Raw genomic sequence first — 26833 nt, 5'->3', positions numbered from 1 at the left:
GCTAAGAACTCTTCAATTAAGAAAGCAAAATTGATTGGTCAAAGAAAAGGGTATTTTTATGAATTAAATTCAGAACCTAGTCGACCTATTCAAGCCTAAATTCATGAAGCTGCAGACATAAATGAGATATGGCATAGAAAGTTAAGACATCTAAATTTCAAAACTTTATCAACCATGGAGAAGATGGTTACTAGCTTACCTAAATTGAATAAAGATCACTCAAGCATATGCAAAGGATGCGCTGTGGGTAAGAACACCAAAAGTCCATTTCATGATAGCACTAAAAAAACAAACAATGTTTTGGAATTAATCCACTCAGATTTATGTGGACCTATGTTTATTCCTTCTCTTGGAAGATTTTGGTACTATATTCTGTTCATAGATGACTTCTCTAGGAAAACTTGGATTTACTTCTTAAAATGCAAAGAATCAAAAGAAATCCTGAAGAGATATAAAAATTTAAAACCTTAACTAAAAACTTATCAAGACATAAAATTAAAACTCTTAGAACTCATAATGGAGGGGTATATGATGCAAAGAGCACAACTAAGAAGCTTCAAATGGGTTTCCCACTCTTTATATCAACCAATTGGCTATCAAATCTTTAACCTTATTAAAAGGTTTCAACAAACTCCAAACCTCCAATGGATTAAAGAAACATACTCTCAAACTTCACTAAGAATCCAATGACAAAGAACCAAACTTGCCAACTTTATGGGTTTTGCACCAATCTCCCACAAATAGGTCAATACTAGGAAAACACCCAAGAAGTCTGTCCCAAGGGTTCTAAGAGGTTAAATGATCTTAGGGCACCTATTTACCACAGACTACACCGCTAGTTTGAATCATATGCTTGCACAAAGCTTCAAACCCCAATTTGGCCTAGTAGTTCTGTGAGCCCCTTTTAGCCCTCCTGAAATGGTTTTTTGGATCTAACTTCACAAAGTTTCAAACAAGACCCAAAAAAAAATTAGGTTTTTGAATACCCTTTTCAAAGTTACTTCAAACCCCAAAGCATCAAGTTCTAGCCCCACTCCAGCATTCCCTTTCCTTCACAAAGCAACACAGACCTAAGTGATCAAGTTAGGCTTGGTTTACAAAGCAACTAGTAGGAAACGGTGTCGTGGAAATGAATTCAGTGCTCAAGAAGGTTTGGCAACACTAAAATAACTTATTTCCAAATGATGAGCCCTTCACCAAGTCCCAAACTCCTGCCATTCACAAATCAACACACTACAAGAGGTCAAATCCTTCATGGAACTTGACCTAGGGCTTGATTGGAAAAATCACAAAAAAATCCTCCAGCTTTGAAACACTAGAATATTCAAAAGGACCCTACTAACTACCATTTCCCAAGTGGCCATGAAATTTCAACCAAGGAAATTGTAGTTAGAGGCCCATTTTTGTTGTGCGCACCAAAATGCTGTCCTAAAAACCTAATTTCACTAAAAATGCAATAACTTGAGTTAGAAAACACGTAGAATGATGAGACTAGAAGAAAAAGAAAGCTGATTCAAAACTCTATCTCAACCATCCGTCAGATCTGGTTTGATAGTTTGTAGAGTTCGTGTAGCGTGCAAACAACAGTAGAAATGACTCCAAAACTGAATTTTCTTCTTTGCAACTTCTTCCAATCCGTACATTAATGCCTTCTAGACCTCAAAAATGGGGTATATCTATCTCCTATGTCCATTTTAATGGTTACAACCAATATTTTAATAGTTATAACCTTTTTCCTACTAAGTCGCAAATTTGAGCAACTTTTACAACTTTCAACAATGCAACTTTGTACAAAAAGTGCAATTTTTACATTTTTCATTTGATTCCACTTCTTGGCCTTGGAAAATGTTCCAACATACCTAAAACCAACTAAAAACACCTAATCCTAGGCTTTCTAGACCAAAAACATTAAAAATCCCAAATTTGCCTAATGAGCAACTTTTGTTTATAAATTGCATAAAGTGCCTTAAGCATACAAAATGGTGTCTGTCTTTGACAACCATGGGCTTTTCATCCAAGGTTTGTTTATTTTAGCCTAAGTAGGTGAAAACAAACATGAAAACCAAAATATAAACCATGTGCCTTGGTGCTTTGCACCATAATATACCTCATATTTGTTTAAAAGGTTTTGTAAAGAAACATGAATTAAGAGGGACTATATCATTCCTTATAACCCGCAACAAAACGGGGTAGCAGAAAGGAAGAATAGAACAATTATAGAAGTTGCAAGAGCTATGATATTTGATCAAAATCTAGAATATTATCTTTGGGCAGAAGCCTCTTGTACTGTTGTCTATATTCAAAATAGAAGTCCTCATTCCTACCTTAGAGATAAAACTCCTGAAGAAGTCTTTACTAAGGTTAAATCCAATATAAGTCATCTTCGGATTTTTGGGTGCCTTGTATATATCCATGTTCCAAAAGAATAGAGAACTAAGTTAAAATCCTTCGAGAGGATAGGTATTTTTGTAGGGTATAGTGAAACATCTAAAGCATATAAGATTTTCATACCTGGTCAGAAAAATATTGGACTTAGTAGTGATGTAATTTTTGAAGAAGATTTGGCATTCAAAAGAGCCTTAAGTTCTGATGAACCCTCTTCTTTACCTAGTTCTAAAAGAAATACTGAAATTGAGTCTCAGAGGGAGAACATTGAAGAAATTGAAGATGAAATTCAAAATCTTAATCTTGAAGAAACTCAAAATTCTAAGAAAAGACCACTTTGGGCCATTAAGACAATAGAGGAAGCACAAGATCGCTGCACCATCCGGAACAATCAAAGAAAGCAAAAGACCCAAAATATTTTCTAGTTATATAACAAACATGAATGATTTCTCTAAATCAAAACCAACCAATGTTTCAAATGCTATTAAACATACAGCTTGAAAAGATGCTATGATAGAAGAATACCAATCTATTATGAAAAATGATGTTTGAGAAATTGTTCCAAGACCTGAAAGGAAATATGTTGTTTCTTCCAAGTGGATATTTAAAATAAAGCATGCTGCTAATGGTAGCACTGAAAAATATAAAGCCAAATTTGTAGCCAGGGGATTCTCTTAGAAAGAGGGGATTGATTATGAAGAAACCTTTTCTCTTGTTGCTAGATACACCTTTGTAAGAGTAGTCCTAGCCATTGCAGCATCGAAGGGATGGAAAGTACATCAGATGGATGTAAAAGCAACATTCTTGAATGGAAAGATTATAGAAGAGGTATATTTGGAGCAACTTGAAGGTTTTGAAACTCATGATCGTAAAGTTTTTGTTTGCAGGCTCAAGAAAGCTCTCTATGGGCTTAAATAGGCCTCAAGGGCTTGGTACGAAAGAATTGATAATTATCTCATCAGCTTAGGATTCTCCAAGAACGAAGCTGATCCAAATCTATATTATAAAAAAGATAAAGATGATATGGTAATTTTGATACTGTATGTTGATGATTTACTAATAACAGGTGATGATTATCTCATAGATCAATGCAAGAAAGATCTAATCAGAGAATTCGAGATGAAAGATTTGGGACTCCTTCATTACTTCCTAGGACTGGAAGTACGGCAAAATTTTGACAGCATTATACTCAATCAAGGGAAGTATACATTAGATATCTTGAAGAGATTTGGTATGTGGAACTGCAAGTCTATGTCTTCTCCAATGGAGACTAATCTACATAAACTTAAAGAAGTCGTAGCAGAATCACCTTCCATAGATTCTACTATCTACAAATAGATTATTGGGTCCCTTATGTACTTGGTAAATACAAGACCTGATATTTGCTATGCTATTAATGCCTTAAGTCAGTTTATGTGTGAGCCAAAGGAGATTTACCTAGTTGCAGTCAAACACATTATGAGATACTTACAAGGCACTCTTAATCTTGGGCTCAAATATGAGAAAGTTGACTTAGAGTTATACGGATTCACTGACTTAGATTGGGGTGGAAGTGTTAAAGATAGAAAAAGTACTTCAGGATGCTATTTCAGTTTAGGATCAGGAATGATATCTTGGATATGTAGTCTTCAATAGCACAAAGTTCCACAGAAGCCGAATACATTGCAGCAATGATGGCCTTGCGGGAAGCAATTTGGCTTAGAAAGTTACTTGTGGGTTTATTTGGTCAAGCCATGAATCCTATGATTATTCATTGTGATAATCAGAGTTCTGTCAAGCTTTCAGTGAATCTAGTTTTTCATTAAAGGTCCAAGCATATCAAAATTTCTTACTATTATGTAAGAAATATGTTAGACATAAATACTATAAAATTAGAATACAATTGCATTGCAGATTAGACAGTAGATGTTCTCACCAAACCTCTCTCTAGAGTGAAGATAGATCACTTCAGGAAAAAACTTGGTATGGTTGAATTGTAATTCATTTGTATTCTTTAAATTATCAATAAAATAATTTTATTGTCAGGCTATTGACTGTTATGGGCTTCACCATTTGTATTCATTATTTTAGAGGTGACGATCTCTGAGGTAATGAATACTTGTATAAAAGACATTAGGAGAGATGACGATCTCTCAGATAATGTGTTGAACAATAGAGAAGTACTGTTAGATCTAGGTGAGTTCAAGATCAGTTGTGACATAAGCATTTCAATGCCTATGAATCACAACTTGCATAAAGGAAGAATTTATTCTTCAGACTTTATCCTGTGTTCTGGTAGATTTTAACTCAAGAGCAAGTTGTGATATAGGATTGCCAGTTCCTATGAGTCACAACTTGGATACATGAAGGATTTAATCAGTCTTTGGATTTCATCCTGTGTGTATTGCATTACATGCAATACTGGCATCACTAGTATAAGTGATAAGTCATATCGCAAGATGGTTATATGACTCAGTATAATGTGTTCCATGATACCATTTGCTCAAAAGATTCAGATAGATATAGAGTACCAATCTATGCTTATTCATCGTAATTGATGATGCTAGATATGTTATCTCTCAATATGATTATCAAGTTAAGAGGGAGTGTTACATTTCTAACAGTGATATTCATATTGGTTTGAGAGTGCGGACCACACATTAATCTTCTCCACTTGTATACCTTTCGAAAGCATTATATACATTACACTTGGCAAATAGGATGGGTGGCGATCCTTGGCAATAACCTTGTTATGCACTAACTATAACTAAATAGTTATGTTAATTAATACATGTGTTATCTCCTTCTTGGGTGCCGATTTCTATAAGTGAAGTATGGGCCGACCTAGAGAGGGTCATGTCCCTTTAAGGGACATGCCCTTTGGTCATGGTATAAGAGGTGGGTGTTATTGTAGTTTAAGAACACACAATACATTTAAGTCTGCTCCTTAAACAATACTGCCCTATACGAATTATTGCAGAGACAAACAAGTTTCAAAATAGCATTTAATATTCTGAAAATTACCTCCTATATTCTGAAGAAGAAGAAGATCAGAACAGCAACAAATAAGAAAGTATTATCTCAGATCTGAACCTATAGAATTTTCAGAAACTTTACAATTAGAAGCTCCCAGGAGAGAAAGGGAACAGTCTAATAAGGACTTGAAATACAAGGAAAATAAGGTAACCATTCCAAATTTTGATGGATGTTGCAATATCGCAGCTCATGGATGGTTGCAAAAGTTAAACACTTTCTTGAAACCCAATCTCATGATAGAAGAATATGCAATTCAGTTTTCCATCCCACACTTGGAAGACACAACCCACAATTGGTGGCACTATAGTGTCCACACCCAAGGATACAGAAACATAACCTCTTATGAATAGTTCTCACAAAAATTGGTTAAAAGGTATGATCGTAATCATCCCCAAAAGAATTTTAAAGAATTAACTCAGCAAAAACAAACAGGGATAGTGGATAAATACATCCATAGATTCCAAATAACTTCAACAGGTTTCATAGGGTTAGATGAGAAGAGACTAACCTATCTATTCTTGGATGGGCTAAAAGAATGAATAAAAGGATTGGTGGCTGCTTTGAAACCAACTACTTTACAGGATGCAATAGAAACAACCCTAAATGTAGACACATCATCTCCTAATAAAAAAGGTGTAAATGATCATACAAATGGTTTCCATCAGAAGGACAACCACCAAATGGGTTACCTAGACTGCAAGGATGAACTAAAAAGGAATCAGGAGTCTAGAAAGTTAAATCTTAAAATTTAAGAATTTGAATTTCAAATTCCTAACAGCTAGTTAGGACTTAGCAGGCTTAGTCTAGTTAGGATTGTTTTCATTATGTAATAAGGAAAGCTGACCATAATCAGTTGAGGGAAGTTAGTATTGAGTCTATAAAGCCTCGCCGAGGCATAAGGAGTCAATGGACTGTGCAGAAGTAAGCAATAAAATACAATTCCCTGCAATTTCATTGTTCAAGTCCTTTGGATCATTACATGAAATATTGATGAGATAGGGATATATTTTATCTGTTTATTTTCATTGGTCTGTGATTGTTTAAATTCCATTTCAAACAAATATACAAGAAGGTTTGATAGGAGGCAAGTGTTTGTCAAAATTGCTGTCACTATTTGACAGACCCATGAAGCAAGGAGGCATTCTATGAATGTATCACTGTTTCTCATAGAATGCGCTCCAAGCAACATGTACATTATGGTACTAACATATTAGGATGCAGCGTTAAGTTGAAGGGTGTACACCAAAGTTGGAGCAAAGTTGACTGTGGGAAACTAGTGAATTTGATGCCAATCATGTAGCAGCAGAGGTTTGGCCTTAATAAGGTAATGTTTTTATGTTGGATTATATTTGAATATGTTGAGTGAAAGGTGAAAAGGCAAGTTGTAGTTTGTGGAAGTGAGTTTTGGTGGGTTGTCTAGAAAGCCCTAGAATTTGATCACATTTGGTGACGGTTTCATTGTTTGGAGTCTTCTGAAGGGTGGCTAACCCTATAAACTGGAAAAATGCTTAGTTTTGAGACATTTTAATACACTATGTAGTGTTTGGAGGAGTTTGGTTAAGATTGAAGGGTAATTACTTTGGAAAATAGGGCTAATTTGCTCCTAAAAAAAGAGAGTTTGGCAGATTTCACATTGTGAGTCCAAAACAACAGTGTCTGATTCTTGAGTACGTTATTGTAGGCTGAAAAGGGTATCTAAATCAGTTTTCACTTTGTCAAGTGCTTTGGAGAATCTTGGAGAAAAGGTCAATAAACAGTCTCTGGAGTCCTAATTGGTGATTAGGCCTGTTGAAGGGTAATTTGTGGGATCAGTATAAAGTCAGAGTGTTGGGGTTTGGGAAACTGTTGGGTCAAGTGTATTTAGGTATCCTAAATATATTCTACACATCAGAATTCATTTGTGGAATGGAAACCTTGAAGTTGGCTAATTGATGCCTTGAGAGCACTATAAGGGACCTAAGAGCAAAAGTTTCGAATTTGAAAGAACTCTATGATAACTTTTGAAATTTGAGAAAATCTCATACCCTCTGCATCACAGGGTTTGAAATTGATGACAAGACCAACACCACAATTTGACCATGACACCATGCCAATGCCGGCATAGCAAGTTGATTATAGATGTAATAGATACTTATTCATTTAATTGACATGAGTGAGCATGATTATAGATACAATTGATACTACTTTTAATAATATGTCCAAGCTCCTTTATGAGAATTGTTACATATATGACTAACACTGAGGTGTTTAACTGAAATTGGAGAGTTTTGAATGAGGATGAAATCCTTGTGACTTTTGACCATCATCTCACCCTCTAAAGGTGTATTCTGACCATTTCTCCTCTGCGTAGTAATTCATAAAGCATTGAATGTTAAAATTGTCTCTTTATTATTTTGCATACATGTTGCCTTGGTTCCTTTAATTTTCAATCTTTACCTAGCTTGTAATGTCCCCTTTTTCGAGAGTGACATCATTTAGAGGATTAACCTATTTCTAGACCCTCGTAGCTAATGGAGTTGTTCAGATGGTCCAATTGGTAGAGTTGGAGACCAATTCCCACTCTAGGGGTCAGGAATGTTCAGGATTGCTTTTTGTTTGAGTCAGATTGACACTTTTGCCATCAATACTGTCTATTTTGGGTAAGTGAGAGTTCTCATCTTTAGCAGGGCACTTGGATAGTTTGCAAGCAGTATGGAGTTGTTGTGACATTGATGGATTTTCCATTTTGGAACTTACTATTTATACTAAGTCAAATAATGATAAGAGCTATTTTTGGCAGGAGCACCCAGAGTCATGGTATGCATAGCGATTAACTCATTCACCAGTTGCCTCAGTTTCAGGGACTTACTATTTATAGCAAGTGAATGATGTGTAATAACCCTGCTTGGATTATAACTTTAACAACTCTAATTTCTTGGCAATTCAGAGATGTGGCACTTGATACTTGACACCCACCCAAGGAATGCTTCAATTATGGTTTTGGAATACATTTGCTTTTATGGCTTTATGATATATAACATATCTAAATGAGTTCATATAAAATTACTGAAACTAAATGCCAAGAATTCACAACAGTAATACTTTTACTTCATAATTCAAAATGACCATAAAAACTATTAAAAGAATAGTTTTCCAAATTTCAAATATGATTTGAGAGGAACCTGCTATCTACCTCAAACATGATGATTGTACAATTGTGCCTCAATATAGATGATTATGCCTGTTTGTATGCCTCCAATGCTGTTTGTAGTATATTTCCAGCTTGATTGCCAATACTAAAACCAATTTACAGAATTAAATTCCCAAGTGCACGCACCTGTAACTAATTTGCAGACCCTTAATTATTAATGCAGCCTTCCAGATAAATATTGCAGCTACTCAACTGCTTGTCAAGCTCCTAGAAAATAGAAAACTCCCAACACATGGGCATGAATACTTATTGCAGGCTGAGATATGAATGTGCCTTGCCTGCAGATGAAATGCAACACTTCTTGAAATTAATGCTAGCTCCCAATTCAGCAAATGGCAGCCCTGGAATGAAGACAACCTTGAGGAGTGATTGTTGGACTTCAAAATGACATTTTCAGACCTGAGTATTGCAATTAAATTTGATATCCCAAATGAAGATGATAGCAATAAATGCCCAGAACGAACCCCTCTAATGCAGTTGCAGGTTGTTATAGTATAGATTAATTGGAACTAATATTGATATTATATTTCAATACTACCTTTTGTTCCTTATGTCATTTTATATACATATATTTACTCCTGCAGATATATTATGATATATATATGAATTAATAAAGGTGATCAAATCATATATCGTATGCATGAATTAGTTATGGCATGTATTGGAGATTAATGTAGTCTATCAGTGGTGACTATTGAGTCACGCATGATAAACATGACTCAAGCATGAGTCATGTCTATCGGGCGTGATCCGTAATCACTCTATCAACCTTTATACATATATGGATCTCTGCCTGACTGAAACACACAGCAAACACATACATATTCGAGTCTTCAAGTGTGTACAAATAACAGGTTTGATTTATATATATCTGCCTTATATATATCAGTGCAAATTTGTGATTGATAAAATAGTTACAAGTTCTGATCCTAATGCTGTGACAATATTATCTGTAGAAGCAATCAAACAGTATATATATATGATTACTTTAACATGGTATCAGAGCAGGCTTGAGAAGTGATCCTATATCAGATATTATTCATAAGCAGGTTTGAGAAGTGGTTCTATATCAGATATTATTCTAAATACTATTCATAATGGTCAACGGCATGAAACTAGAAGACAGCTTAGAAGGGGATTCTGACTTTGCAGGATGAAAACTTTGGTTAAAACTCATATTGAAAGAACATTGCCTAAATAAATTCATTGAAAATTCTGACCCAGTCCCAAAGGAAATGAGAAACTGAAAAAATGGGAGAATGATAACAACAAAACCATGAAGCTTATTGTGGATGGTGTAAAAACTCAGCTACTTCCAGTAATCTCAGAACTAGACACTGTACATGGGATGTACAATGCTCTTGTAAATATGTTTGAGAGAAATAATGCTGTTTGAATCATTACATTAAGGGACAGAATCTTGAATATAAAAATGACTAAGGGAGAGACAATTTCTTCTTACTTTATGAGAATAACTGAACTACGAAATCAACTTTCTTCTATAGGACATGTTTGTGATAGAAAAGAGCTAACAATAATGGCCTTAAAAGGCCTTCCTTCTTCTTGGGATACCTTTAGACAAGGAGTGTGCTCTCGATCTAAATTTCCTAAATTCGAAAGACTAAAAGCTGATTGTATACAAGAAGAGTGCATGCAAGTAGCTCGAGGTCAAAATCTCTCCTCATCTAAGGAAGAATTACAAATTCTTTCTAGTCAAGTAAATAAGAAGAATAGAAAACATAAGTTCAAAGGAAAGAGAAAGCTACCATATTTCTTTAAAATGCAATGCTTTAGATGTGATAAAATTGGGCGTCCAACATCTAAATGTCCTGATAGAATTAAGCAACAACCATCATTTGTGACTACCCAAAACACAAATGGAAATTCTGAAAACAATGCGTTCTATTCAGCCCTCTCCAGTGAAGCTTCAACCAAATCAAGTACTTGGGTAATTGATAGTGGAGCCTCTCGACATATTACAGGTTTTAAAGAACAGTTGGATTCAATCAAGGAAGACTATGTTGACGAAGTAACTTTTGGGGATGATACTAGCAATCTAGTAAAAGGAATAGGGACATGTACCATACATCTGAAAATAGGAAAATCAATTGAACTTACTAAGGTACTATATGTACCTAGTATAAAAAGAAACTTGGTCTCCATCTCCACTCTTGAAGATGAAGGATATAGAGTCATATTTATGGAGGGAAAAGTCTTAGCCTGGCCTAAGAATACTAACATAAAAAATGCTTGCGAAATTGGCTCCAAACATGGGTGTCTTTACCAACTAAACTCCCTCATGCATTCAACTCTCCTTCATGATTCTTTCAAAGAAAATGAGATACGGCACAAGAGACTAGGTCATCTTCATTTTTGAGGAATACCCTCTCTACGGAAAATGGTAACTGGTCTATTAAAACTTTATCCTTACCATGAAGGAACTTGTAAAGGTTGTGCACTAGGGAAGAATATTAAAACCACATTTGTAAATAGTCAAAGTAAATCCAAAGAAATTCTAGAGCTTATTCACTCAGATTTGTCCGGGCCAATGTCAGTTTCTCCAATTAGGGGTCTTCTATATTGCATTATATTTGTGGATGATTTCTCGAGGAAAACTTGGATCTATTTCTAAAAGAGTAAAGAGTTTGAAGAAATCTTGACAAAATTTAAAGAATTTAGAGCCATTTTAGAAAATCTATCTGGGAAGAAAATAAAAGTTTTGAGAATTGATAATGGTTAAGAGTACATTTCAGAGATCTTTATAAATTATTGTAAAACTGTCGAAAATCAAGAGGGAGTGCTCTGTTCCCTATAATCCTCAACAAAATGGAATAGATGAGAAAAATAATAGAACCATAGTTGAAGCTGCTAAGCAATGCTTCATGATCAAAATCTTGAAACTTTTCTTTGGGGAGAAGCTACCAACACTGCTGTTTTCATTCAAAATAGATGACCACATTCTCATCTTGAATTCAAGACCCTTGAAGAAGCATTCTCTGAGAAGAAACTTGATCTTAAATTCCTAAGAATTTTTTGATTGCCCTGTCTATGTGCACATTCCTAATGAGAAGAGAACAAAACTAGATCCATCAGGAAAGAAGGGAATCTTTGTAGGATACAGTGAAACTTCTAAAGCTTATCATGTCTATATCCCTAGACAAAGAAATATTGAACTAAGCCGAGATGTAATATTTGATGAAGATTTAGCTTTCAAAAGATCCAAGGATGAAACTGAATCAAATTCAGAAGAGACACCAAAAGAACAAATCTCTGACAATGAGAGGGAGTTTCTAATGGAAGAAGATAACTTTGTTGAACCTATGGATGTTACTCACACTTCTGAGGAAAATAAAAGACCACTATGAGCCAGAAAACTAATTGAAGAAAATAATTCCATTTCCTTAGATTTTATTAGGGAAAGAAAACATCTGAACATATATTCTAGTTATATTGCATTATTGAGTGAAATTTCCAAATCTGAACCATTCAATGTAAAAGAAGCAATGAAACATCAAAACTGGAAAGGCGCCATGACAAAAGAATATAATTCCATACTTAAAAAATGATGTTTGGGATATTGTTCCTAGAGCCAAAAATAAATCACTTGTCTCTTCAAAATGGTTATTTAAAGTTAAACATGTTGTAGATGGAAGTATCGACAAGTACAAAGCAAGGTTTGTGGCAAGAGGATTTTCTCAAAAGGAAGGAATAGACTATAAGGAAACCTTTGCTTCAGTAGCAAGATATACTTTTGTCAGAAATGTTATAGCAATTGCTGCATCCAAGGGATGGAAAATTCATCAAATGGATCTAAAGATTGAATATTTGAATGGTGTTATAGATGATGAAGTTTATCCTGAACAACTTGAAGGTTTTGAAGTAAAAGATAAATAGTCCTATGTATGTAAATGTTAGTGAATAGATTGTCCTCTGAAGAAATAAATACAAATTAACTCTAAATGCCCAAGTAGGAAGACTAATCAGCACTAATAGTTGGGTCATTTCACTATTGGAAGAGTGTAAGCGCCCTCTGAATTTATACGGATATAGCTCCCAATAAATGATTTGCAATGAATTTGAATATGGATGCTTTTAACCAGAAAGCACGAAAGAATTACAAACATCTACCTATAAACACAAAGTAGATGCAGAAACACTAGATGACTACAAGAATATAAACAGTAAATGACACAAAGTCCATTTACCTAGACAGATTACAAAGGACGAAAACAAGAAACATATTTTCCATCCTCTTGAGAAAGTGAAGAAACAAAGCTCTGAAGATATCTTGCAATCAAACGTATTCAAGAAACAGTGACATTAAAATGCATTTAGAGAAAACTAAAGCGATACAAAGATCACTATTAGTGGAAAAAAAATTGCCCAAACTCCAAGTTTTGATGTGCAATTTATCTTCCAAGACCTCTGTTCTCTGAAGTGCAAAAGATACAAAGATCTTGTTACATAGTTGCATAAAAATTACTATCTAAAGAAAATTGAAATTCCCTTCCCTGTATTACATTTTGAAAACAAGATTTCCCCTGTCCTTGATACAAAGTTCAGAAAAATAACAGCCCTGCTCCTCATAGCACAAAGTCTGATTTCCTTTCCCTTTGGATGAAAAAATGGAAAACCGAAAACACTGAAATCTCCCTCTGCTGTAGCACCAAGTCTGCAGCCTCTGGGAAAGAATAGAAGTGGAACCCCCTCTCATACTTGCTGAGGCATATTTATCTTTTCCTGTTGTTGGTTCCTGTTCAGTTTGGGTAACTGATTCTTGAAAGAAAACCATCCCCCTCTTTTCTCCTATACTTTCATATGTGCGTAATGTTTAATTTATAATTAAAATTTTTATTATGATTCCCTTTTAGCATTGCATTAGCTTCTTTTATAAGGAATGGATAGTCATCTTCAGATTTGTATTCGGTTAGGAAATAGGAAATAACACCTATTTAAAGGAGCCTCCACATGTCATTATTTACCTACATCACACCTTCCCTCTTTTATAGAATTTTGGAAGTCCTCTTTCAATTTCTGTAACCCCCATCTGTCAGTTCTAATAACTGATTCTTGGAAACTGAAAGTCTGCATTTCTCTTTTATCCTTTAGATATGTACGCACCATTGTTCTTATTATTTTGTAAGAACTTTTATTGGGAAGGATTGCTAGTTGCGTTCAAATGTTTGTATTAAGGCATTTATTTAAACATTCTGAATGTATCCATTGTTATGCACATTGCAATAAGGGACTATGGCATAATTAAAAGAATATTGCTCTAGGAATTCAGAGTATTCTGTTTGTGATTCTGCATACTAAATGATGTTCATGTATTCATCTTTATCTACTCCAATTAAGAATGGATTGGAGCTGATCATGACTAGAGCTCATTTGACACCTCTTCAACTCTCACAATCAAACCAACCTTCTATGAAGACATGCGAGAGGCTTCAGCCTTTGAGACTCTCCGTGAATAAGGAAGGTGATCTTGTGAATTCTCTATGGCATACTCCACACTATGATTTTCCAAGCTTTGAATAATGGAGTATATATTCTAGAGGATTGGGGGCCAGCAAGTCGATATATATGAGGATGCCGATATTTATGATGTTTCATCATTTGATGATCTGTCGTCTTTATCCTTTTCTTGCTGCTTGTGTTCCATCAAGCTCACTCGAAATGCATCCACAATAAAAATGGAAAGCGTATATCTTGGGCGCTGCATTGTACATGAGAATTGCATATAACTTAGCATCGAGTTCCTCGATATATAACTCACCTCCAGATCCTAGGCACTTCATCAGATGTTTCATGTGCAATCATGGAAGACTGTGGGAGTACGATGGGCAGAATAGGATTGCCACATGGTTGATACCATGTGCAGACGACGTCCATGCTTTTTCCTTTCTCGTACTTGTGACCTCTAAACCGCTGCCTCTTCCATAACCATAGCAAAAACAAGATTTTGTTGATTATATGCTACAGTTGGCCTACCACGTAGTTGCAACAATCCTTGGCAAGCATTAACACAGAGGTCCCATAATCGCGCACTGTAGTCCATTGATTTTGACATAAAGCTATCATTTATGGAGGACACGCACAAAGAAGTAACCTCGCCATAGTGCCCATCCTTTATATTTTCATCATTATTGAGCTTGACTGATTTTGATATAACTATACATGTGTTTTTTTAATAGTTTCCATGTTCATGGAGGACTCACGGCTACGTACACCTGTTGATGGCATTATTGAATACGTTCGGTTATAACATCACAATTATTGTGTACTTTCAAATGAATGGTTATAACAACAACCCGAGCTTGTACATTCTCTCTTCGAGCACTATGTTTTTTCTTCATCATGCTCAATGTCCTCAATTCCTGGCATACCTCTAAATTTAAACGTCACAGGCTTTTCAAACTGTCGAAACTGTCATGTAATGATGTTAGCTTTTGACAACCCTGTAATTGCAGGTGCTCCAGCCATTGAAGGCGAAAAAATTCTTCTAGGAGACCCTCCAATGAACTTGCATGGGCTGTTTAAGATAAATGGAATTTCAATTAATAATACATCCTGCTGACCTGCGAGCTTCAAGTTTATCGAGCTCGGTGCTAGCCTTCTATGGAGGTTGTTGACGAATACTCATATAACTGGGTCATTTTAGTATGATTTTGAATGCTTAGTTTGACCCATCATCGCGGCTTATGATTTGGCAAGTGCGAAAACTTCATTTTTTTACTTCATAGCAACTCGGAAGTGGGTTTGGATATTCTATTAGATGATTATCACACTATTACCACACACTCGACTTGTGTCAGCCAACTGGATGGTTCCGGCGGTGTTTTTGTAGCCGACAGAATGATTGTCGTCGGTGTTTGGCGGTGTTTCTGTAGTCGACGGGGTGATGTCCGGCAGTGTTTCTATATTCTGTAGCCGACGTTGTTGGTAATAGTTTGTAGCGGATAGAATATTTGTGGCCGACGGACTCCTTTGGGAAGGTTCGGTGGTAGTATTTATATCCCGTCTGGGATCATTGTAAAGCATCAATCATCTACTATTGCGAATATTATGAAGCATAATGTATGTCTGGCGTATGCGAATATAATTCTACTATTCGTGTTCTATTGTCTGTATGCGTTGATTTCTTTACCAGTACGGTAAACATTTGGCGCCGTTGCCTTATGAACCTGGAAGGTGGGAGGAATGAAGATTAATGCCAAATCAACTTAACAAGGATCGGAATAAGGTCAAGGGAAAAGATGGAATCCGTACTGCGCAAGAGAATTCAATTCTGGCACAGCAAGCCGAACGCCGACGGAGATTTCAAAAGATTGTCGACGGAAACCGAAGTGCGGAGGAATTGTTGGAGGAGACTCGGCAGCGGGTGGAATTGGTGGAAGAAGCACGGGAGGAGTTCTTGAATTTGTGTTCGCCGAGGGAAGAAAATTCAGACGGAAGAGCATCAACTCGCACGACTCGCAGTGCCAAGGGAGCATGAGCGTGGAGTGACCTCTTCGTTCGGGATAGACTTCTGCGGGAAACAACTTCAGAAGATCCTTCTTCTTCACCAAGGTTCGCAGCTGTCGAGACCTCCGGTGTGGGAGAGCAGTCCGCCGGTGTAGGAGAGCTGTCCGCCGGTGTGGGAGTGCAGACCGCCGGTGTGGGAGTGCAGACCTCCGGTGTGGGAGACTAGTCCGTCGGTGTGGGAGTGTAGACTGCCGGTGTGGGAGACCAGTCCGCCGGTGTGGTAGTACACATTGTCGGTGTGAGTGCAGATCGTCGGTGTGGGAGTGCAGATCGTCGGTGTGGGAGTGAAGAGCGCCAGTGTGGTAGGACCAAGCAACGCTTGTTTACAGAAACCAATTGTGATGGCGGGACCAAAAGAGAAACTGTCGAAGTTCAACAGCGATGGTACGACCGATCCCATTCGACATTGCAAAACATGTGAAACGATCTGGAGGGCAAATGGCATAATTGATGAAGACGACTGGATGAGACAATTTTCGGCAACCCTACGGGGTGCGGCAATTGATTGGTTTTCGGATACGGATCCACAGAAGCTAAATAGCTGGGATAACATTAAAAAGGAGTTCTTGGCGGAATTTAAACTCTTGCGGGATGATAATGAAATCGTAGCAGAGATTTTCAATACGAAACAGGGGAAGCACGAAATTGTCCGCATCTACGCCAGGAGATTAAAAGACTTAATAAACAAAATGGAAAGCAAGCCGGCGGACGGATTGCAGAAAAGATGGTTCATGGACGGCTTACGATCGGAATTGCTAAGGAAAATGAAAATTGTGCCACTGTCGTTATATGTGGACGCGTATAATAGAGCACTGGACCTTGAAAGCGAGCAGAAGACAAAGAAGAAGAAAACTAGCTCCTCTGATTCCGATGACGACGAGTCTGTCGGAGATAATAGCAGCGACGACGAAGGTAGTAGCAAGAAGGTTCGTGCCCTATAGAAGGATATGGTTCGCATGATGGAGTTAAAAAATATGCAGAAGGAGCCAAAAGGTAGTGAATTGTGGTGCACGAAATGTAAGAGCGACGGTCATACTAAAGGATCGTGTCCAAAGAACCAATTCTGTGACATTTGTCAGATCATGGGCCATTCGACAAAGGATTGTCCCTTTAACATGAAGACAAGAGGATCTCTGCAGGTGTTTCTCACACAGAAGGCTTCCCCGTCGGGTAGTAGCGGAAACACGAATACCGCTGGTGCTACATCCGGAGGGTATAGGAATAATAGCAGAGGGCAAAATAACAAGAATACAAATAATAACAATAATAATGGGAGTCGAAGTTGAACTCAGTATGATGCAAACGGACGGCCGATCGTTCAATGCCGAGCGTGTAATTTGTGGGGTCATTTTGTGCGGGATTGTACAATGGCAAACACATTGAAATTATTATGCAGATGGTGCGGACCCGGCGATCACGAAGATTCCAAGTGTCCAAAGTCTGGAGTAAACTTAATCATTGTCGGCACGGATGTAGAGGAGGTTCTGGCAATTACATGGAGGCAAGCGGAGGAAAAGAGAAAATTGGGGGAAGCGCAGGCGGAAATTGCAAAGGCATCGTCGGCAGGGACACCTCTGTTGAAGGACATCACCGGCACCTTGGCAAAGAACTTCGCAGAACAAAACATTATACGGTAGATCTTACAAACGGAGATACCGGTCAAGATAAGTGACCTCCTTCTCACAATGCCCCAGTTACGGACGGCCATTTTGAATCATACACCGTTTTCGAAAGCACTAGAGGACACAGGAAGGGATAGTAGGGAAGTGATGAGAATAAACCCAATGCTGCTGGCACTCACATCCGGATGGCACTCGGTGGTCGTCAAGACGAGAATTTTGGGAAATGTTTTGATAGACACAATTGTCGACGGAGGGTCCGGCGTGAATGTGTTGCCGGAGGATACTTGGAAGAAGTTGGGAAAGCCGACATTGTGGCCACTTGCATTTTAGTTGCTCACGGCAGACCAACATGGAATCAAACTGTTGGGAATCTTGAAAGCGCAACCGGTAACAATTGGTACGCAACCATTTTTATTGGATTTTGTGGTCATTCCATTAAAAAGAAAAGGATATGATGCTATTTTGGGATGGGATTGGTTGGTGCAAGCAAAAGTAAAACATGATTGGAAACGAAATACCCTATCAATGGAGCACGGAGGAAAAAGATTCACAATTGACCTGCATACAAAAATGGTCGGTGAGGAGGCAACATCGTGAGATTCAGAGAGTGACGGTGAAAGTGATGACGAAGCAAAGAGGAGAATGGAACCAGACGAAGAGGGAGTATTGAGACTTGATGGAGGATCGAATGACGACGACCTGGACTCGGTGAATGGCCTGTTCCACTGGGAGATAGAAGACTACGAACTGTTTCCGAGTTGCAATATGTTAACGGTTGACGAACGTGACAAAACACAGGAAAATGAATGTCCGGAGGAATGCAGGGAAGCGGAAGAAGGAAAAGCTACCATGGCTGAAGTTGAGGGGAAGAACATACAGTTTGAACACAGAAAAATGAAAGATCCCACTGTCCGGTACATGGTGAATAGACCACACGAAAAGAAAAGGTTACACCGCAACATAAAATTAGTGGAAGGGCACCGACAGCAAGGAAATAATCCAGTTGTGCGATGACCGCAGGCACAATGGGCGACGAAGGTGGCACAGAACAAACGTAAGGCGTACGACGATCAGAATGAAATCAAAGTGGAAAAGTTTAAGGGCAGATGGGTTGGACCATATCAGATTCGGAAGGTCGGCGACAATGGAGCGATCAAATTATCAACTTTGGACGGGCAAAAGGTACCTCCGGCAGTCAACAGATCCAAATTCAAAATATATGGTGCCAGGAAGACTCCGTCGCTCTCACAGGATGGCCAGCTGACTCCGTCGTCGTTGCAGAATGGCAACGCCTGGAGGCAAAATGGAGGTACCTCTGTTATTTGATTTCTTTAATAAAAAAAAATTAAAAAAACATTGAAAAAAAATAATAATAAAAAAAAAAATAAAAAAAATCGAGGGCCCCGCAGACAGAAAGGCCCCGCGGGCAACAGCTGTCCGCGGGCGACAAAGGGAAGACCCCGCGGACAGCCTGTCTGCGGGTTAATAAAAACCCCGCGGGTAGCCTGTCCGCGGGCTCTCAAAACTTGACGCCCTCCGTCGAAGCAGGCCCTGCGGGCTTAACATTTTTTTTTGTTGTTTTTTCCTTCGAAACCTCCTAAAACCTCTCCTGCGCAGGCAGTCTTTGCCAGTAAATAGGAAGGCCGCGGGCTTAAAAGAAAACAGTCTCACCAGAAGTCTCCGCCGGTAAAAGGAAGAGGACCACGGGCATAGAACTTAGAAAACTCCTCCGGCCAGCAGACTTCTCTGCAGGAATACAAGATTTCGATGCACTTTCTTGGGTTTTCTCTGTGCTTCAGTTGAACAACGTAACTGGCGTCGGCATACAGGGGAAGGCTGTTCTCGGGCAGTTGGCCATCATTCTTTTGCCGATTGGCGGTTCTCAATTTGTGCGCTCGGTAGTTTCCATCCAGAGGATTAGGATTTCCACCAAGAGTTTCAAGAGGCACACTAATTTCGTTAGGAAGGAGAAATTGCTATTAAAAAAAAAAAGAAAAACGACGATAGAATCAAGTTGTTCAGAATGAGTGACAGATGATGCCAAAGGGAAGGGGACGCATCCGTGGTTGCCAGAAAGAGTGCAGAATCGGCAGATAATGACAGAAATGGTGTGTTCCGTGCATTTCTGTGTGGGTTGCGAAGTGTTAATTTGGTCTTGGCGGCGAGGGGCAACGCCCCTCGACCCCGCCCTGTACTGCGATGCCCTAGGACCCCGCGAGGGCACTGCCCCTGGACCCCGCGGGGGCGCTGCCCCCTGGACCCCCAGTCGTTGCGAATATCAGTCATGGGAGTCTGACCAGTTGAGAAGAGTTGAAGTTGCTGCAGGCATGGACTTTCTGTGTACCAGAGGCAGTGGGAGCAGGTGTTGGCTGTGAGGTTGTCTTGGTGGATGTGTAGAGAGCTCGGGAGGAGCTGATCATCCAGTTGGAGGCAGTGCAGCGACACTTGGCTTAGGGTACCGAGGAATTGAAAACAGAGAAAGCAGCATAGGTGGCTATCAAGGTCAGCTTGAGGAGACAGTATTGTGTTAGCAGAGGCTCCAGATGTAACGGGATGAATGTGGAAGTGATGTGACAGAAGCAGAATTTTCTTGTTGTAGTCACTCTGATAATATATTTTGTTTATTAATATGTCTTAGATATTTTGTAATTGTCGTCCGGAGACGACTTTTCTTTTTGGGGGGGATGGTGTCGGTCGACTGGATGGTTTCAGCGATGTTTTTGTAGCTGACGGAATGATTGTCGTTGGTGTTCTTGTAGCCGACGGAATGATTGTCGTCGGTGTTCTGCGGTGTTTCTGTAGCCGACGGGGTGATGTCCGGCAGTGTTTCTGTATTCTGTAGCCGACATTGTCGGTAATAGTTTGTAGCGGATAGAATATTGTGGCTGATGGACTCCTTTGGGAAGGTTCGGTGGTAGTATTTATATCCCGTCTGGGATCATTGTAAAGCATCAATCATCTACTATTGCGAATATTATGAAGCATAATGAATGTTTGGCGTATGCAAATATAATTTTGTTGTTCGTGTTCTATTGTCTGTATGCGTTGATTTCTTTACCAGTACGGTAAACAACTTGCAATTACCTCGATATTCTTATGCATGTTATTTGGGAGTCGGGCATCGTGCCATGATCATTACATATTTTGCAAACACTCTACAACTTCCTTCTTATCCCTCCATGTGCTCGGGTCTCTTTCCAATATAAAGATGAGTTTCAGCTTCTCCCAATGCTTTTGTGCATGATTAAGATTTGGTGCAACCGACTTTATTTGATCCAAATTTAACCAATCTTAAGAAGCTTGGATTTCTTTGAGCTAGATCTTTGAGTTTGAACATTGAACCTTTGAATTAGGAACTTTGAAGATCCACCATGAAGGTATTTTTGTTCCTTGACTGAGGTGCATCTCCAAACTATGACCTCCGAACTTCTGCACTGACCTTCAATTATGAAATGCGACTGAATTCAAATTTTAATCTGATTATAGATCATAAACTTTTCGAGTCAATGAATCTACATTTTGAACAATGAATTCTGAACTTTGCTTGAACTGAGCTTGTAAGATGGACCATTTGAACCACTGAAATATTGCATTGAAGATTCCGACCATAACCTTGCATTTTTGATAACTATTCTTTGAACACATCTGTTATGCCACATTGAACCATCGAGTTTGTGGAATCATTTGAACCCATTCGAACCGCTTCAAACCACTTTGAACCAAGTTCAAAGTAGTTCAAAGAGGTTCAAAACCTGAAACTGAAAGGTTCAAGACTTGAAACTGAAAGTTTAAAATTCTGGGTCCATATGTGTACCAACAATAAACTAAAAAAGGCATTATATGGATTGAAACAAGCTCCCCGAGCTTGGTATGAATGGATAGATCATCACTTGACTAAACTTGGTTTCTCTAAAAACATTGTAGACAGTGATCTATATTGCAAGGTAATATAGGGGGATATGTTGATTATGGTTTTATATGTTGACAATCTTTTGATTACAGGAGAAGATCATCTTATTAACAAATGTAAATAAGATCTTACGTTTGATTGGGAAATGAAGGACTTAGGAATATTGCACTATTTCTTGGGACTGGAAGTATGGCAACATTCAAATGGAATCTTCTTAAATCAAGGGAAGTATACTTTGGACATACTCAAAAGATTTGGCATGTTGGAGAGCAAGGCGATGAAGACTCCTATGGAAACAAATCTCAAGAAACTAAAAGAAGCAACAAAAGATTCTGAAAATGTTGATTCTACTCTATTTTGAGAAATGATTGGTTATCTAATGTATTTGGTAAACACAAGGCCTGACATCTGTTATGCTGTAAATTCTTTTAGTCAATTCATGTGTGAACCCAAACAAACCCATTTAGTAGCAGCAAAACACATTCTCAGGTACCTTAGTGGTATAATTGGATATGGTCTAAAATGCACTAAAACTGAACTTAATTTAAGTGGATATACAAACTTTGACTAGGCGGAAATTCAGAGAATTGTAAGAGCACTTTAGGATGTTGTTTTACTTTGGGGTCAGCGATGATATCTTGGTTTAGTCGGAAGCAGTCTTTAGTAGCCTAGAGTTCTACAGAAGCCGAGTACATAGTTGCATCTAAGCGAGCAAGAGAAGCTATATGGTTAAGAAAACTTCTATTTGGATTATCTACCACCTACTACTATCTATTGTGATAACTAGAGTTGCATTAAACTATCTCTTAATCCAGTGTTTCATAATAGATCAGAACACATCAAGATACCATACCACCATGTTCGATATATGGTTGAGAAGGATGTAATTGAGTTGAAATATATTAGTACAGAGAATCAAATTGCAGACACTCTTACCAAACCACTTGCTAAAACAAAGGTGGAGCGATTTCGTAAAGAACTTGGTATGATTGTAAAATCTGAGGAAATGTCTCAAAAAAATTGATTATTGTACTTTATATATATTATATGAAATTAATGGAACCTGTGTTGATCATTGAGAAGTGACAACTTTAAAAATGATTTCACTTGTATTAGGAGAAGTTATTGTAAGGTGACGATTTTACAATAACTTGTAGCATGATTCATTCTTGTAAAGGCTTTATCTTATAAATCAACAACTAGGTGTTAGATATCACTAAATCGATTATCTACAAGTAGAATTCAATCATTTTTGTGCTTTGCAATTAATTAGTGCAGATGCAGTTTTCTTGCTACAAGTATGTTTCTTTCTACTGTAGTTTACTAAAAATATTCTATCTATTTTAGTGTTGCTGATACATAATTATAGTTTTTATGTTCACTGTCGTCGGCAGAAATTGTGCCTCGGCCGACGGGTCCCTTCGGTAAAAGTTCTTGTTATGTAGCCGACGGTAAATAGTTGGTAGTGGACATGATGTATCTAGCCGACGGATACCTTCGGGAAGGTTCGTCGGAAAGTATTTATAACCCCTTCGGGAAGCATTGTAAGGATCATATCTTATCGGAAAAGCATGATGTACTGTTGGCATATGCGAATAATAATAATAGTTCTTCTATTTGCTGTTCGGTGTTCGTGTCTATTTCCTGTGTGCGTTGCTTAATTAATCCATACGGTAAACATTTGGCGCCGTACGGATTTTTCAGCATCGTACGGTTTTCCATTTGTAAGGTACGGATTGCATAGTACCGTATGGGTTTTCATTGTTAAAAGTACGGATTTTAGTGATACCGTACAGATTTTATAGTAAAAGGCATTGTACGGTATGCAATATATGCAGGAAGGAGCACCACCGTACGGATTTCACAATAAAGGAGGAATACCGTACGGTTTTAACATTTGAAGAATGGTGTAAGGTTTGTGTAGTACGGTTTTTTTCAGACAAGGTACGGGTTTCAAATTTGAAGTACGGTTTTAAGGCAATGTACGGTTTCCACCTTCAAAGTACAGATGGTGGGATAGTGTAGTACGGTTTTTTAAAGTAGATTGGAATCTAGATTGTGTCAAGTTGGAAGCCGTATGGATTTCATCACAGAAGGATGACAGGAGGTTTTCTAAAAAAAAAAAACGACGACAGAATCAAATTGTTCAGAATGAGTGACAAATGATGCCAAAGGGAAGGGGATGTATCCGTGGTTGCCAAAAAGAGTGCAGAATCGGCAGATAATGACAGAAATGGTGTGTTCTGTGCATTTCTGTGTGGGTTACGAAGTGCTAATTTGGTCTTGGCGACGAGGGGCAATGCCCCTCGACCCCGCCCTATACTGCGAGCTGCCCCAGGACCCCGTGGGGGCGTTGCCCCTTGGACCCCCAGTCGTTGCGGATATCAGTCGTAGGAGTCTGACCAGTTGAGAAGACTTGGAGCTGCGACATGCATTGTCTGTGTATCAGAGGCACTGAGAGTAGGTGTTGGCCGGGAGGCTGTCTTGGTGGATGCGTAGAGAGCTCAGGAGGAGCTGATCATCCAGTTGGAGGCAGTGCAGCGACACTTGGCTCAAGGTACCGAGGAGTTGGAAGCAGAGGAAGCAGCACAAGTGCTATCAAGGTCAGCTTGAGGAGTCAGTATTGTGTTAGCAAAGGTTATAGATGCAACGGGATGAATGTGGAAGTAATATGGCAAATCAATATTGTTGTATTAGTTGTTTGAGTTTTGTTCTGTAGTCGTCAGGAGACGACTTTTCTTTTTTGGGGGGGATAATGTCGTCGGCAGAAATTGTGCCTCGGCCGACGGGTCCCTTCGGTAAAAGTTCTTGTTATGTAGCCGACGGTAAATAGTTGGTAGTGGACATGATGTATCTAGCCGACGGATACCTTCGGGAAGGTTCGTCGGAAAGTATTTATAACCCCTTTGGGAAGCATTGTAAGGATCATATCTTATTGGAAAAGCATGATGTACTGTTGGCATATGCGAATAATAATAATAGTTTTGCTATTTGCTGTTCGGTGTTCATATCTATTTCCTGTGTGCGTTGCTTAATTAATCCATACGGTAAACATTCACTTTTATTGTTTTATACTTTCAGTATCTTATTCTTAATTTGTCCTGATATTGCATTTGTTCCAAAGCATGGAGCAAAAAAGCACTCCATTGTGTATATGTGAGAGTTTGTGCTTTATGTGCTGAATATTCCTTAAATTATTTCATTTAGAATATCTTTAAAAATAATCCTCTGCAGTAAAAGAAACAACCACAGATTGGTGGACAGAAATTCAACACAAATTATCTTCTCAACTTATTCAAATGATTGTATCTGGTTCTGTCTTCTTGAGAGCAAGCATACAACTGTAGATATAATATAAGATTAACATTATTGTTGGCTGCTTTGAAGAAGGAAATAAATGGTATGCTTTTCGTGTTCACATCATAGATGTTTTATGCAAGTGTGCAAACCCCAATATCTTATTGTATGGAGAATATTTACTTTGCAAAACTTATGTTTTCCATTTTACAGCTGTGTTGTAGGTATTGGTTATCCTGTATACTCCTCTTTCAAGGCCATTGAGAAGAAAGACATTGAAGAACAAGAACATATGCTGATTTATTGGGCAGGTGATTCATTTTCCTTGATCTTTTTAACATAAATATGTTTGTAAAAATTTACTGAATATAACATACTGCTTTGGATTTATTAAAATAATATTTCTTACCTTTAAAGCCAGATTTACTTGCTACAATATACGTCAGCATTAAGAAGGTATAGCATATGTGTCTATTAGAATAATTACAAATAAAATATCCATGAATTTCTTGCCTAGTGTCATTATATGTTGATGGAATTCTTATCAATCCTATGCTGTAAAACTTTTCATAGATACTTATTTTCCCTCAATTGCTTTTGCATTTCCATTTCTAAATATTTGCAGTATATATATATAAGGAAAATTGATTTTTGGAGATTTCATTTTTATTTGATTGCATTTGCTTTTGTAAACTTATTCTTAATTTTCAGTTTTATATTTTCTCTTAAATTGAGCAAATTTTGCTTTTGGTTATCTGTATTGTTGCTTTTTAATTTTTGCTGTGTTAAGAGTCTGCTTGCTTTTGTGTGATGTTGCACATATCTATATCTGCTATAACTAGAAAGGTTTTGTAGTGGGTAGCATGGGGAAGTTGTAATAACCTTTTTATTTTATTTTTGAAAATTTCAATTTATATGAAACTACAATGCAATGCACTTTCACTTTTTGATCACCTAGTTTCAAAATGGTCAAGGTGAGAGCAATAGGTGTATAGGACCACACCAAATTATATAACATGCAGCAACATGAAGCGATCAAAGTGCATAAGGCGGAAAGCCATCCTTAATCTTATGCTTATTTGATGGATTCTGCTTGATGCAAGACTTGAAAGAAAACTCTTCTAAGCTTGTGTTGTGGAGTGTGCATTTACATTAAGAACAAATACTTCTTGCTTATTTGGCAAAGTGTAATTACGCAAGCACAATCACTTCTCTTTTATTCAACAGAGTACACTTACCAGTAAATAGGTACATAAGATGACTACCCTTCCTTATCTACACTTGTTTAGCAGAGTATTGTTGGTAAACAGATTGGTCTCATCAATTGTTTATCTTAAATTGACCTTGTTTTCCTTGTGAGTAGTGACAATCGTGCCAATATTTGGAGAATTGCGATAAACCACAACTTTCCTTTGTGTTTGAGAGGTGCAGATCCCTCATATGATGGGTTTTTTTGAGTACTTCTAACCTGAAAGTACATAAAAGAAGAAGCATAAAACTGAAATAGAATGAATAACAAAAGTGCTATTGGAAGAAATATAAAGGTCGAATAGGATTTCATATCTGACTACAAATGCAAAGGGGTCTTAGCACAAGAATATTTTTGGAAATTCAATGGTAATGAAATCAGGATGGTGAATAAACATACGAAGATATAAACTGTCCAGCACATTCAAATTGAGATACCAAAGCCTACTTGTGTATCATCACATCAATTATATAACATGCAGCAAATTATATAACATGCAGCAACATGAAGCGACCAAAGCGCATAAGGCGGAAAACCATCCTTAATCTTATGCTTATTTGATGGATTCTGCTTGATTCAAGACTTGAAAGAAAACTCTTCTAAGCTTGTGTTGTGGAGTGTGCATTTACATTCAGAACAAA

At 37.9% G+C, this 26833-nt stretch overlaps 1 protein-coding gene across 3 annotated transcripts in view; it reads left to right on the top strand.

Annotated features, from left to right (window-relative positions):
- LOC149559489 (HVA22-like protein k) overlaps window positions 1-26833 on the top strand; it is a 220195-nt gene that overhangs the window by 89280 nt on the left and 104082 nt on the right. For all 3 annotated transcript variants that reach the window (XM_089828407.1, XM_089828406.1, XM_089828408.1), the window contains one exon: window positions 25157-25254. In XM_089828407.1, coding sequence (XP_089684533.1) covers window positions 25157-25254 — 98 coding nt within the window. The remainder of the gene's footprint in view (window positions 1-25156; window positions 25255-26833) is intronic.

Source organism: Cupressus sempervirens, chromosome 5 (genome assembly GCF_028749045.1).
Source record: "Cupressus sempervirens isolate cs-2001-9-10 chromosome 5, ASM2874904v1, whole genome shotgun sequence".
In the NCBI taxonomy this organism is placed as follows: Eukaryota; Viridiplantae; Streptophyta; class Pinopsida; order Cupressales; family Cupressaceae; genus Cupressus; species Cupressus sempervirens.
The sequence above is the reverse complement of the archived record's forward strand: the minus strand, read 5'-3'. Positions and strand labels throughout refer to the sequence as shown.